Raw genomic sequence first — 14,299 nt, forward strand, 5'->3', positions numbered from 1 at the left:
GTCAGCCTCGCCTACATCTTTTTTTTTTTTTTTTTTGTTTTGATCTGCGATGTATAATAATGTCATTTCTCTAACTATTCGCTGACTAAAGCTAAACGTCATCACGAAAATCTCTTTATGCGTTTCTGGCACCGAGATATTCGCGGATCGAAGGCTATTTCGACTGATACATCTGTCAAATCGGTTCAACTGATTCACTTATTCTTCTATGCTATGCCAATAGGGCTACCAAAGGCTTGCGCGCCAGCTGACTCGCCACCAGGAGATAATAAACAGGTCTCTATAAAGACCTCGGATATACAAACGGCACAAATAATATAAAAATTTTACCTTCCAATAAAATTTGTATTATTTTGCCTGGTATATCCGAGGTCTGAGTGATGCCTTCCTGGTAGGCTTAATATACCGTCGGCACTTCTCCTCAACAATGAGGGTGGCTGGTGGCGAGTCGGGGCGCGGGGGGCCTTGTGTTGCAGGTGGGGAAAAACGGGACTACCAACATCGCGGCGGTGAGACGCCGGAGCGACTTACAACGAACGATGGCGCCATCTATCGGTCCGATGCGACGTCTACGACGTACTCTCTATAAAGACCTCGGATATACCAGGCAAAATAATACAAATTTTATTGGAAGGTAAAATTTTTATATTTTCTGACTTTTTAAGTATGAAGGTATAAAGTTCAATATGTCAGTGATTGTTTTGACATGCAGTAAGGTTCGAATTCGATGACGTCACTAGATCGCTGACAGCGTTTTCGGTGGCCAAAATAAATAAAAAATTACACATTTTTAATCGAAAATACGTAGTCATCATACACTTTTAATACCCAAAATTTATAAATATTGTTTTTTTTTATGTCAAATATTTAAGACAATCATTTATTGTGCCAAATTCGATATGAGTCTAATAGCCTATTGAAAAGCCGTTTTTAGTCTCCTATGCCCCTGTTTAGTAAAACATGCTCAAAACTCCGAACCAAACTACTGTGCTAGCCTCAAGCTTAACCTTTTGCGTGTACCCGTAAAAGTTCGGGTACACCTGATAGTTCCAGCTGGCCATCGCGTCCATCTTCCGTCTCCGTCGCTCCTCGTTCGCGGCGCGCACTTGCTGGATGTAAGACAGAGTCAGCTGCTTCTTCCGCTGTTGCGTGTGAAATAAAGTTAGGGTCGCCAAAGAAAATATCTGTTTTGCAACTCTTTGGCGCGTTAATTTTTTAGGCCTGATTTAGACGGCGTGCGATATCGTATGCGACTTTAGTTACATTGCAGGCTGTTGAGGTTACATACATTTTTTTGTGGCGCCATCTATGTGTGGTGTAGTGTAAGCGCGTTCTTAGGTGGTCGCATTTTAATGTATGGGATGGTATGATAATATTTAATCTATGATACAATTTTGCACAGCCATCAAACATCGCAACGTAATAAAACTCGCATGCGAGTTCTCGTACCGTCTAAATGGGCCCTTAAGGTGCGTATTCACTATAAATATTGTTTCTCAAAAAGAAACATTGTTTATACACCGTGTTTCGAAACAAAAATGTTTATAGTGATTACGTAGCTTTAAAATTTTGTTTGATTTAAGAAAGCGTTTGTTGTATGATTCGATTTTTTCCTTGGCCAATTATAAACATACTCATTAAAGGAGACATTTTTAATATAACAGTAATCAAAATAATGTACTCATTCCAGTTTCACAACTTTTTAAAATCAAGTTTCGAATAAACTACAGCGGGACAAATCTCGACTGGGGCAATTGTAACTAATCCATGTTTTCCATTATTACACTATGATGTTGAGTTCTACATGTATCCACTGAACACGCCATAGATGTCATATAAACCATAGATCAAGCAAATGTATCTACTTAGCGTGTCAAATGAACTCAGTGAAATCCACTGAGTTGTCCGTCTTTGATCGCAGCTTGCAGCTTTCGGGCGTAAATTTTTGTAAGTTGAAGTCAATATAAACATTAAAAATGCCTCGTTACGTGATATTTAATTGATACAACACAAAAATTATGAACACTCAAGGGCCTGAGACATATTTAAAATCACAGGCAAGTAACAACTTCAGTGCAAAATCTGACACGCTCGGCCGCCATACAAATAGATGAACTTGTTTCTTCTACGTAAATCTAATTCTGTGGAACACGCCTACCATATATAGCCGGTGGACACTCTATTTAATGCAAACATTGTAAAACATGGAAATAATGGACCAGTTACATTTGCCCCCCAGTCGAGATTTGCCCCGATGTACAGTCACCGGCATAAATAAGTGATGATTTATGTACCTTGTCGCTTTTAATCATCATGCTCCTTGCGTTATCTTGGCATTTGCCAAGGCTCATGGGACCCTGGGGTCTGCTTTGACAACGAAGCCCAAAATTTGGCGTAGGCACTAGTTTTTACAAAAGCGACTACCATCTGACCTTCCAACCCGAAGGGTAACTAGATCTTAATGGAATTAGTTCGGTTTCCTCACGATGTTTTCCTTCACCGAAAAGCGACTGGCAAATATCAAATGACATTTCGCACATAAATTTTGAAAAATTCATTGGTGCGAGCCGGGGTTCGAAGTTCGAACCCGCGACTTCCGGAACGAAAGTCGCACGTACTTACCGCTACCAGAGTCATTGACAATTTCGTATGACATTTCAAACTAGACGTCAATGTGACAAGGTATAGAAATCATCACATACTTATGCCGGTGAATGTACCTTATGAAATATTTTCTAATAAAGTTAAAAATCGTCACTACTTTTAAAAAATCTCGTATCTCACGCTGCTTCTCAAAGTTAAAACGCAGTAAGTCTATATGCATTCCATACATACTTACTACAATTTTCTTTTCACATCAATCAATCAATCTTTTCAATTTTATTTTCTACAGACGAAGATACAAGTTTCATTAAAAAGTAGTGACGACATATTAGTTATTTCAAATGTATACGTTTCTCCTTTTAATGAATATGTGTTGTTATTGAAAATAGTGCACTAACAAAAACACAATTGCACTCGTATTAATATATTTGCAATTTCAGTGAATTTCGAATTAAACAATAGGCTAGTTTCCTATACTTAAAATATTTTATGCAGTGCACGAAATAAAGCACCACATAATTAGAAGAAAAATATGGACAGTAGTTATGTTTAAATCAAAGAGAAAGATATAAAGTAAATGAATTGACCGTGACGTCACTCCTCAGTATTTCATAGTAATATTTTCCATATTAGCAAATCGTTTTGACAGTTCTTAAAAAGAAGCTGATTTGACTAGTAGGAAACTGGCCTATTTTCTATAAATTTCTTGGCATAACGTATGCTTGGTTTCAAGCAAGCTATTGTTTAAAATTAATAACAAAGCACATTCAGTGCTACGCACAGTTAGCAAGTGTCAACATTAAAAAAAGCTTGTGTTATCAAAACAAGGAACAAAAAAATTAGTTTTTGTTAAATCTTATACTATTAAACGAGCAATTCTTGTATATTTATTTATTTATTTATTTATTTATTTATTTATTTATTTATATATACCGACGATCTCGGAAACCGCTCTAACGATTTCGCTGAAATTTGTTTTGTGGGGGTTTTCGGGGTGAAAAATCGATCTAGCGTAGCCTTAGATCCCGGAAAACGCGAATTTTCGAGTTTTCATGAGTTTTTCTTTCGCATTTGTAAACGTAAAATATGGTCCTTAATTTCGCCGCGCGCGCATCGATTCCGCGTAGCTCAGTCGCACGAGGTCGGTCTAATGTACGCAGATAGATCGTAGGTGTCAGGGTTTCGAATCCCGGCCAGAAATTAAGTTTTTGTTTTTTGTCTTTTTTTTTGTTTTTGTATTTATAAGAGTTTTTTTTTTATCTAAAGACGTGATATATTAAAATAGAACCGAGCGAAGCTCGGTCGCCCAGATATTGTTGTTTATAAATTATGACGACGGTACAGTGCGTCGAAGTTTCGCGTGACGTCACGCCTAGGTACAATGTTTACTTAGAAGTGACGTCACAAGCTCCGGAACTTTGATGCTCTATATCTTTGTATTTTTTTTATTAATTAGAAAAAGCGAAAAGTAATTATGTGTTTCGTATTTTTGGACGATCTAACTGACCATAGAGAAATAAGTAACGAGAGATTTGTAATTCCATATATCAGTCAATGCAAGTTATTTGAAGTGACATCTAGCGTCAATCTCGCGTCAAATAGCGTAAATTATCAGTACCACTACTCGACACAGTGTCGCGTCTGCCAAAAATGTAATATTAAAACAGTTTACAACTAATATTACAAGCAGAAGGAATTGAAAACAGAGTACTGATTAATACTATTGTAATATTAGCTAAAAATTGTTGAGCATTAGAATTTTTGTTCGTCGCGACATCTATTGACAAGTAGCAGTACCACAGAACTTAATTTAGATAGAAGAAACAAATTCATATATTTGTATAGGGGCCGAGCGTGTCAAATTTTGTACTGAAGTTGATTCTTGCCTGTAATTTTAAATATGTCTCAGGCTCTTGATTGTTCATAATTTTCGTGTTGTTGCAATTGAATATCACGTAACGAGGCATTTTTTATGTTTTGGTTGACTTCAACTTACAAAAATTGACGCCCGAAAGCTGCAAGCTGCGAGTAAAGACGGACAACTCAGTGGATTTCACTGAGTTCATTTGACACGCTAAGTAGATATGTTTGCTTGATCTATGGTATATAATGACATCTGTGAGCAGTACTGATAATTTACGCTATTTAACGCGTGATTGACGCTAGATGTCACTACAAATAACTCTCATTTACTGATGTACAGAGTTACAAGTGTTACAACTCTTTCCTTGCCCATTCCTCTATGTAACTGACGGTCTAAACAGAATGCCATTTTCTTATGCAGTCGTCATCCCTAATACATAGTTACCTTATCAGCGGTGGCGTGGTACTGGTACGTTTTGAGATACGTCCCTAGTGAGAGCAGCTCGCACTGCGGACATGTCTTGTCAGCTGTGGTCCTCATGAGGTTCAGGACGTGGAGGAAATCTTCGGCCACGTAGTGATCTTCCTCTAGGAATACCACCATGCCTGGAAATTATTCATTTATAAAAAAAAAATGGGTTAACTCGCGTACTGAGGGTAACTTACAAACTTTATACAGCGTCTCGGCAAATTATTAAGAGGATATCCTACTACAACTTCTGACTGACAGATAAGGGACATATAGCTGACAGATGGGTGACAGATAAGTACATATGGCTGAAGTAGAAGTGACATATGACACCTGTAAAGGAGGCTGTGCTCTTCAGCTGGTTAAGACCCTGTTAGACTGGCATATGAGTGACATATGAGTGCCATATGGACGACATATGAATGACCTGTATGGGAGACTGTGCTCTGCAGCTGGTTGTAGACCGCGTTAGACTGACATATAAGTGACAGATAAGTGACATATGGCTGGCATATGACTGACCTGTATGGGTGGCTGCGCTCTTTAGCTTGAAGAACCGGTTAGACTGACATATGTGTAACATATGACTGACCTGTATGAGAGGCTGTGCTCTGCAGCTGGTTGTAGACCCTGTTAGACTGATATACATATAAGTGACAGATAAGTGACATATGGCTGACATATGACTAACCTGTATGGGAGGCTGTGCTCTGCAGCTGGTTGAAGATCCTGTTGGCTTTCCACCACCAGTGGTGCTTGGTCTGCGTGTATTTGGCTTCCCTGTAGTGCCCGTGTAGGTCCGGGTGTAAAGCGTTGTTGCATTTCAATTTTATTGCCCTGAAAAATACGAGATTGAGTATTGAAATAGTACATTACGATACAAGTGCGTAAAAAACGAAGTTCGAAACGAGTGGCGATAAATTAATACGAGTAGTAAATCGACACGAGTTACGAATTTCCTTTTCGCACGTGTATCGTACGATGTTTTTCAGTACAGATGACCCTCCGAAGTTTCGACTTGGCATATAATGAACCATTCTCGCACTAGTGTAGTAAATGTGACTTGTAAATTTCTAATATTAACTGTTTATCTCAAAATTTGCAAAGTAGTTAATACTTTTATACGGTTTTTTAGACTTAATGTTAAAGTAACTATTAAACGAATTTAATCAAATAAATTTAATTTCTGGTCTTATAAAAGTAACATTTACGACATCTGTAGTTGGTAGTTATCACTATTTACTGTTGGCAACACCACCGCCTCTCTACGCTACACGCAGCATCGGGGATTCCCCAATAAACGTTTGTATACTGAATGTTAATTGAATTAAAATGTACGTTGTTATTGTTGAAACACGTTACAACTCACGAAAAACCGTTATTGTCGTATTATTTGTTCATCTGAAAAAAAAACCATATTTAGAAAAAAAAACCACGGTGCTCGGTTTTTTTTCATAATTCTGAAAAAAAAAAACATTTGGTTTTTTTCTATTTACAACCCTAAGTAGTAAGCATGAAATCTGTACCTGTCATCAGTATTGTATCTTTTTTGTGATTCTGACATTTCTGACTGTGATATTTTAGGCTATATTTATTTCATTTATATTAATAATTTGTTGTGTTTGTTTTATTATATTCTGTTGATTTTCTTGTGTGTCATTTTATAATTGTATTTACATGCATTTAGTTATGTTTTATTACAAAAAAATAATGATTGATCGATTGAGTGCATAAAAAAACACCGACTGTACTGAAAAAAAAAAAACATACGCATGTAAAATAAGAAAACCGTTCGCCAGTCCGCAACGAGCACCTACTTTCCTCTTATATGGAGAATGAAAAATACTGTCTTATTACATTTAGTCTTGAAAGAAACCAGGCAGGCAATAATGGTCGCGCGATAAATGATAAAATAGCAGGCCGTCCCTATCGCACTATTTGTAAGTGCGATTGGGACGGCCCGATGTTTTATCATCTATCGCGCGACCATGATTGCCCTACAGAAAATGAAAAGCACTTTTTAGACATCGTTTCTATTTTATATAGGGAAAATGAAATGAAAAAATAATAAAATTTGTACAAAGCCAGTATTATACGAATAACCAGAACTCCACAAATATCAGTATTTTTTTGTATGTACTAGAGCATAATAATACTAGCGGACAAACCGCCGGCGGATGTGTCGCAGTTAGCTCATTGAGCATACAGTTGTCGTTGTGTGCGTCCGTGATGACGGCCATTTTCAGAATTTTAGCCCCCCAATTAGCGTAAGTCGTTAACAAAAATTCTGTCAGTTTTGTGACGACAATTAAGCATAAAATCTGTCTAAAAATTTACTTTTTTCACATTCTGAATGTAGATTATAGCTTAAAGTTTATGTAATTAACACTACACACTGAAGCAACTAAAGTGGAAATGGACTGGTCACATGCTCCGAGATAAAAGAGAAAAATGGTCAAAGGACATAACATCATGGTATCCAAGAGACGGCAAAAGGAAGGATGGTGGACAAAAAATGAGATGGGAAAATGAATTCAGAAAGGTAGCTGGAGCCTTGTGGAGAAGACAAGCTCTAGACAGAGAAACATGGAGAAATATGGGAGAGGCCTATGCCAAAGGCAACCAGACAAAACGTCTGCGGAGAAAGGCTAGCAGTAAGCAGTAAGTAAGTAAGTAATTAACACTAAAACAATATTTTTATAGAAATTTGATGTTTAATTCTGACAGTGAGTTAATTTTTGTTAACAACTTGCGCTAATAGGCTAGTTTCCTACTAGTCAAATCAGCTTCTTTTTAAGAACTGTCAAAACGATTTGCTAATATGGAATTACTATGAAATACGGAGGAGTGACGTCACGGTCAATTCATTTACTTTATATCTCTCTCTTTGACTTATTAAATATATGTCGGGAAGTCATCAGTACGGGACATCAATTGATTACCTACGAAACGCAAGCGCAGCGTTGGCGTGCTTCTACTGAGTCTGACTTGACGTACCTGCACGACCAGTGGTAGGGTTCAGGTATAAAACCAGTGTCGCCTGACCGGCAACGGTCATTATGATTTTGTAATTACTTGGTTACTGGTCACTGGTGCGTGCAGACGTATCAGGACAGGAACAGTATCACGTTTCGTATCATGTCCTGTTGTTAATTAATTGTTCTAAACCAAGTCGTTTACCTATCAGTTACTGTAAAATTGAAAGTGTGTAAAATAAATCGTTGATTACTATCGTCTTCGTCTCAATCCTCGATGACCCAGCAACGCCCCGATGTCTGAAAATGGTGCCAATCCTGACATATCCCTGACATATAAATTATGTTTTAAAGAGAATTACTGTCAAAGTAAAATGTGTAATCACAGTGCATAGACTGCCATCTCTCGACACAGGCTTAAAACTTTTGAACCTGAGTTTTGACAATTTGGCCCATATTCTGAGCTTGATATGTTTTAAAATGTCAAATATTAATATAAGCGCCATCTAGCTCACCGTACCTTTTTCTGTATGGTTTTGGGGTACGTATTTTTCTTAGACTTTATCTGTCTATACGAAGTTATATAGGTCTTTGGTTTAAACATAACTACTGTCCATATTTTTCTTCTAATTATGTGGTGCTTTATTTCGTGAACTGCATGAAATATTTTATTTTAAGTATAGGAAACTAACCTGTTGGGGGGGTCAGATTCTGAAAATGCTCATAGGTAGAAGATTGTACAAATACTATAAGACGCTGCGTCATCCAACGTCGCTGGTGGTTAAAATAGTACATGTTACAACCGTCCCCTAGTGTTTCCCTGGCTTTAATAGAGGCAGGCTTGGGCTGTGGTAGGGCATAGCACAGCGGATATCGTCTCGCTCGAATCTAGAGCAGAGCCCAACTGGGGTAGTACCTCCGCCTTACAGAAGACCGCAGCCAAATAGCACTAGACCCTACTCGTAGTGTTGTGTTCCTGCCGTGAGTAAGGCTGTCAGAGCTCAACGAGAGTGCGGTGTGCTGATGACGGGAGGACTTACGGAACTAACTTGTTCCGTCTATTGTCCTTTCAGTCGTCAGCAACCCGAACCCTCCTAGAACTTGTACACTCCTTTTTGCTGTGTACTTAACACAGCAAAAGGGTATGTACAAGTTTCTAATGGGGTGGCAACGCGCATGTGACACTGTCTGAGTTGCAGGCGTCCATAGGTTACGGTGACCGCTTTCCATCAGGCGGGCCGTATGCTTGTTTGCTACCGACGTAGTATATAAAAAAAGGCTTACTGTTCAAATTTGGCGTCCCTCGGGCAATCGTTGGGGTCCACCCCTGGAAACTCGTTTGGATGCGTCTGAATCGAGAACGGGTAGAAAATCTGCATCACCTGCAACAGTCAATGTCATAGGTATATAGCTGAAACCTAACCACAAAACTAAAATTTTGAAAAACCCCCGACCGCGACATAGTAGACCGATTTTCATGAAACATGGCTAAGAAATACAAAATACAAATACAAAAATACAAAAATTCTTTATTTCTTTAAACACATGGTCATAATTTAGGGGATGGAGCCGCCCGGTAAGCAAGGAGTTGCCTGTGTTGGGAGGCCCCGCTCTTCCCTAGGTTAACAGTATCTACATTTTTTTTTTTTAGAACACTCCCGACTACTGATGTGCCGACGGAAAGTTTCCAAAATTCTGAAATTTTGACATAGGAAAACTTCGGAAACTTTCCATGATTTGTACGGACAATTGTATGGGTGGAAATTTTCCATTTCATAAATTTAAATTCCCATTATTTTTCGTGAAATTTTCGTGAATTTTTCAAGAAATTTTAGATTTTTTTGGAAAGTTTTCGCAAATTGCACATCACTACTAACTCAGCTTTCAGACAAAAAACTACGGGAGCTACGATGTCACAGACAGACACACACACAGACAGACAGACAGACAGACACGTCAAACTTATAACACCCCGTCGTTTTTGCGTCGGGGGTTAAAAAGAGTTTACAATAACATACAGTCTGAACGGTCTGGCCTAGCGCGTAGCGACCCTGCCTGCTAAGCCGCGGGCCTAGGTTCAATTTCCGGTAAGGGCACTTATTTGTGTGATGAGCACAGATATTTGTTCCTGAGCCATGGATGTTTTCTATGTATATAAGTATGTATTTATCTATTTAAGTACGTGTATCGTCACTTAGCACCCATAGTACAAGCTTTGCTTAGTTTGGGGCTAGGTTGATTATGAAATTGTTTTCTTAGCTTGGTGCAAGCACTAATTGCTCGCCCTTAGAGTTGGTCAAAAGGCGCCTAGCCTTATCAGAGATAACATACACTAGAGAAATTTCGTCGAGTACCACGGCGGGCGGGTGGTCTAGTGGTAAAGACGTTAGCCGCGTAAGCTGAAGGCCCGGGTTCGATTCCCGGCTCGGCCACCAGTGTGCCTCGTCGTTTTTTCTTTCGTGTATGATATCTATTTCAATTTATAATTTATACCGGGTGCCGGGTAATTAATGGACAACCTTTTAACCACCAAGAGGGCACGTTATACTGGTCCATAAAATCGACTTTCAGGTTTACACTTTTTAAAACTTTAGGTAGTATTAAAATTTTAAAAATTGTGAAAATCTCGAAAACCAGGCGACTTTTACTAAACATTAATGTCGATTTTCTGGACCAGTATAAGGTGCCCTCTTGGTGGTTATAAGGTTGTCCATTAATATCCATTGAAATTTTAAAAAGTGTGAAAATCTCGAAATCCAGGCGACTTTTACTAAACCTTAAAGTCGATTTTCTGGACCAGTATAAGGTACCCTCTTGGTGGATAAAAAGTTGTCCATTAATTACCGGGCACCCTGTATATAGTAGTGTGACTACTTGAAAAAAGAACAAATCACAAAATATTCAATAAAATAATTTGATTTGTTCCCTAGTTGTGTTTTAACTTACTTTAGTAAAGTCTATAGTCCGCACCAAGCTGTTGATTTCTTCGTCATAGTAATCGTGTGAGAAAACGAGTAGCGTGCGTTCAATGTCGCGCGCCTGCGCGAGAGACACTATGAGGTGGCGCAGGTAGGTAAGACGCGTGTGGACCTGCAGGCAAAAAAAAAGTAAGTTATTAGCTTTTGTATACACCTTGCTTTTATTGAATTCTGTTAACTTTAAGGGATGACAATTATAATGAAAATATTATTGCATGCTCTTGATGGGTAGATTATGTGTTACTCAAGAAATGTACCTTACACCTTTACTATTATTGTAAATACCATAATCTTGCAATAAAACATTTCTGATTTCTGATGGTTCGTTAGATCAAATACAATAAATTTCTCTAAGAAACTAGCGTCTTAACTCTACCGGTTATCGAGTTATTAAAAAAAAATCCACTTTAAAAATCGCGTCTATTCGTCGATCCGTTTTGCCGTGAAAGGCGGACAAACAAACAGACGCACACTTTCCCATTTATAAAATCTTAATTACCCATTTATGTAATATTATAACATTACTAGCTTTTTCCCGCGGCTTCGTTCGCGTTAGAAAGAGATAAAAAGTAGCCTATGTCACTCTCCATCCCTTCAACTATCTCCACAAAAAATCACGACTATTCGTCGCGCCGTTTTGCCGTGAAAGACGGACAAACAGACACAAACACTTTCCCATTTATAATATTAAATAATTAGCTTTTCCCGCGGCTTCGCTCGCGTTAGAAAGAGACAAAAAGTAGCCTATGTCACTCTCCATCCCTTCAAGTATCTCCACTTAAAAAATCACGACTATTCGTCGCTCCGTTTTAACGTGAAAGACGGACAAACAAACAGACACACACACTTTCGCATTTATAATATTAAATAACTAGCTTTTCCCGCGGCTTCGCTCGCGTTAGAAAGAGACAAAGAGTAGCGGATGTCACTCTCCACCCCTTCAAGTATCTCCACAAAAAATCACGACTATTCGTCGCTCCGTTTTGCCGTGAAAGACGGACAAACAAACAGACACACACACTTTCCCATTTATAATATTAAATAATTAGCTTTTCCCGCGGCTTCGCTCGCGTTAGAAAGAGACAAAAAGTAGCCTATGTCACTCTCCATCCCTTCAACTACCTCCACAAAAAATTACGACTATTCGTCGTTTCGTTTTGCCGTGAAAGACGGACAAACAAACAGACACACACTTTCCCATTTATAATATTAAATATGGATATGGATTATTTAAAAAAAATACTGTCTTGTTGTCTATGAGTCTGTAATTAAATTGCACCAATTTATACAAAAATAATCCTACATGAAACTACTGAAGCTTTAGTAGTTTCATGAGCTCTGCCTAACCCTTTATGGGATACAGGCGTGATTGTATGTATGTATGTATGTAATCCTACATGAACGCACGAACATAACTCGCTATTTTTATATTCAAACCATAGAGAGAAGTAAGGAAAGAGTTGTAACCAAAGGTTTTTTTTTTTTTGCTTTGGCTTTTACTCCCTGCCAATTGCACAGGGTGAATTTGCCAATGTCAGTGTTGACCAAAGATTAATGCAAGTTATTTGTAGTGACATCTAGCGTCATCCACGCAATTAAATTATTCCGCAATTTTCAAATTTAAAGCGAGCGAAGCCGCGGGCAAAAGCTAGTTTAAAATATCAACAATTTGGTTAGACACAACACGCGTCGTCGCGTCGTGTCTTATGTGTTCCGGCCTTTACAGAAAAAAATCCTCAACGTCTCTATGACAAGAAAAAAAAATTGCCACATGTCAAACTGACTTCTGAAAGTTTCGATTTCGTACAAAATATTTACACAGTTTTTTTAATAATTTAAAATGCCAGAGGTAAATATCATTGGCGAAATTGAAATATTGCCGTATTTTAATTTATTTTTGTTATTGTAGGATTTACATCGGCACTCTAGGTTAGGTTTTTTATAGTAAATATCACAGAACTATATTTAGATAGAAGAAACAAGTTCATCTATTTGTATAGGGGCCGAGCGTGTCAAATTTTGTACTGAAGTTGTTTCTTGCCTGTAATTTTAAATATGTCTCAGGCTCTTGATTGTTCATAATTTTTGTGTTGTTGCAATTGAATATCACGTAACGAGGCATTTTTTATGTTTTGGTTGACTTCAACTTACAAAAATTGACGCCCGAAAGCTGCAAGCTGCGACTAAAGACGGACAACTCAATGGATTTCACTGAGTTCATTTGACACGCTAAGTAGATACGTTTGCTTGATCATATGTTTGTATGTATGTTTTGTATCCATACTAATATTATTGATGGTTGACTGGTAGAGAATGCCTCAAGGCGTTAAGTCCGCTATTTTTAATTTTTTTTTGTAAATTTGTGCAATAAAGTTTAAATATAAATAAATAAATGAGAAAGTGTGTGTGTCTGTTTGTTTGTCCGTCTTTCACGGCAAAACGGAACTACGAATTGACGTGATTTTTTTACTGGGAGATAGTTGAAAAGATGGAGAGTGACATAGGCTACTTTTTGTCTCTTTCTAAGCCCCCACTTCTCAAAAATGGAAGGTGGAAGTTTGAATGGAACACTCCACAATTTTCGAAATTTAGCGCGAGCGAAGCCGCGAGGAAATATTTTATAATTATGTACATGTTTTTATATTTATTACTAGCTTTTCCCCGCGGCTTCGCTCGCGTTAGAAAGAGACAAAAAGTAGCCTAAGTCACTCTCCACTTCAACTATCTCTACTTAAAAAATCACGTCAATTCGTCGTTCCGTTTTGCCGTGAAAGACGGACAAACAAACAGATACACACACTTTCCCATTTATAATATTAGTATGGATTATAATGGTAAATAAATACAGAATTTCACCACCGTTCCTCCCGTGGGTGTCGACGGGAGGAACGGTGTTCCACGATTTAAAAATCGTAACAATGATTGTTACAGGAAGAACCTTCGAAGAAACCCAAACGTGAGCCGTTAGTGATACCACGAAGGAAACCCTCGGTGATCATACCCGGACGTAAGGTAGCTATATTCTGTCAAACAAGTCTGTCAGTAAATAAGAACTAAGAAAACTATAGGTATCCTTTTTTCTAGCACCCTAAAGAAAAGGATGCATATAGTTTTCGTTGTTCTTATTAACTGACAGAGGAATAAGTAAGGGAAGAGTTGTAACTTCATCAGTAAATGCGAGTTATTTGTATAGGCACTAGCTTTTACCCGCGGCTTCGCCCGCGTAATTAAAGTATTCTTATTGAAACGTTTACAAAAAATAAGATTTTCATTTGGATCCGTAGGTTTCTTTGTAGGTACATCTGTCCGCGATTATTTCGATTAAGGTAAAGCGGGGCAATTCTCTACTGGGGGGCCATTGTAACTGATCTATTTGCTGTACGGTCAGCCAAGAACCTTACACTGCTTTT

At 38.1% G+C, this 14,299-nt stretch overlaps 1 protein-coding gene and 1 non-coding gene across 6 annotated transcripts in view; one reads left to right on the forward strand and one right to left on the reverse strand.

Moving 5' to 3' along the window:
* LOC125239332 (alpha-1,6-mannosyl-glycoprotein 2-beta-N-acetylglucosaminyltransferase) overlaps positions 1 to 14,299 on the reverse strand; it is a 90,384-nt gene that overhangs the window by 21,398 nt on the left and 54,687 nt on the right. For 3 of the 5 annotated variants that reach the window (XM_048146882.1, XM_048146880.1, XM_048146879.1), the window contains 5 exons: positions 10,858 to 11,001; positions 9,196 to 9,293; positions 5,628 to 5,773; positions 4,913 to 5,073; positions 1,008 to 1,142 (listed from right to left, as the gene is read on the reverse strand). In XM_048146882.1, the coding sequence (XP_048002839.1) occupies positions 1,008 to 1,142; positions 4,913 to 5,073; positions 5,628 to 5,773; positions 9,196 to 9,293; positions 10,858 to 11,001 (684 nt within the window). The remainder of the gene's footprint in view (positions 1 to 1,007; positions 1,143 to 4,912; positions 5,074 to 5,627; positions 5,774 to 9,195; positions 9,294 to 10,857; positions 11,002 to 14,299) is intronic. The other 2 variants (XM_048146883.1, XM_048146881.1) reach the window with 1 other exon arrangement.
* Positions 10,272 to 10,343, forward strand: Trnat-cgu. Its single transcript has one exon. It is a non-coding gene; the product is annotated as a tRNA-Thr (tRNA).

This window comes from Leguminivora glycinivorella, chromosome 25, assembly GCF_023078275.1.
Source record: "Leguminivora glycinivorella isolate SPB_JAAS2020 chromosome 25, LegGlyc_1.1, whole genome shotgun sequence".
Lineage (NCBI taxonomy): Eukaryota > Metazoa > Arthropoda > Insecta > Lepidoptera > Tortricidae > Leguminivora > Leguminivora glycinivorella.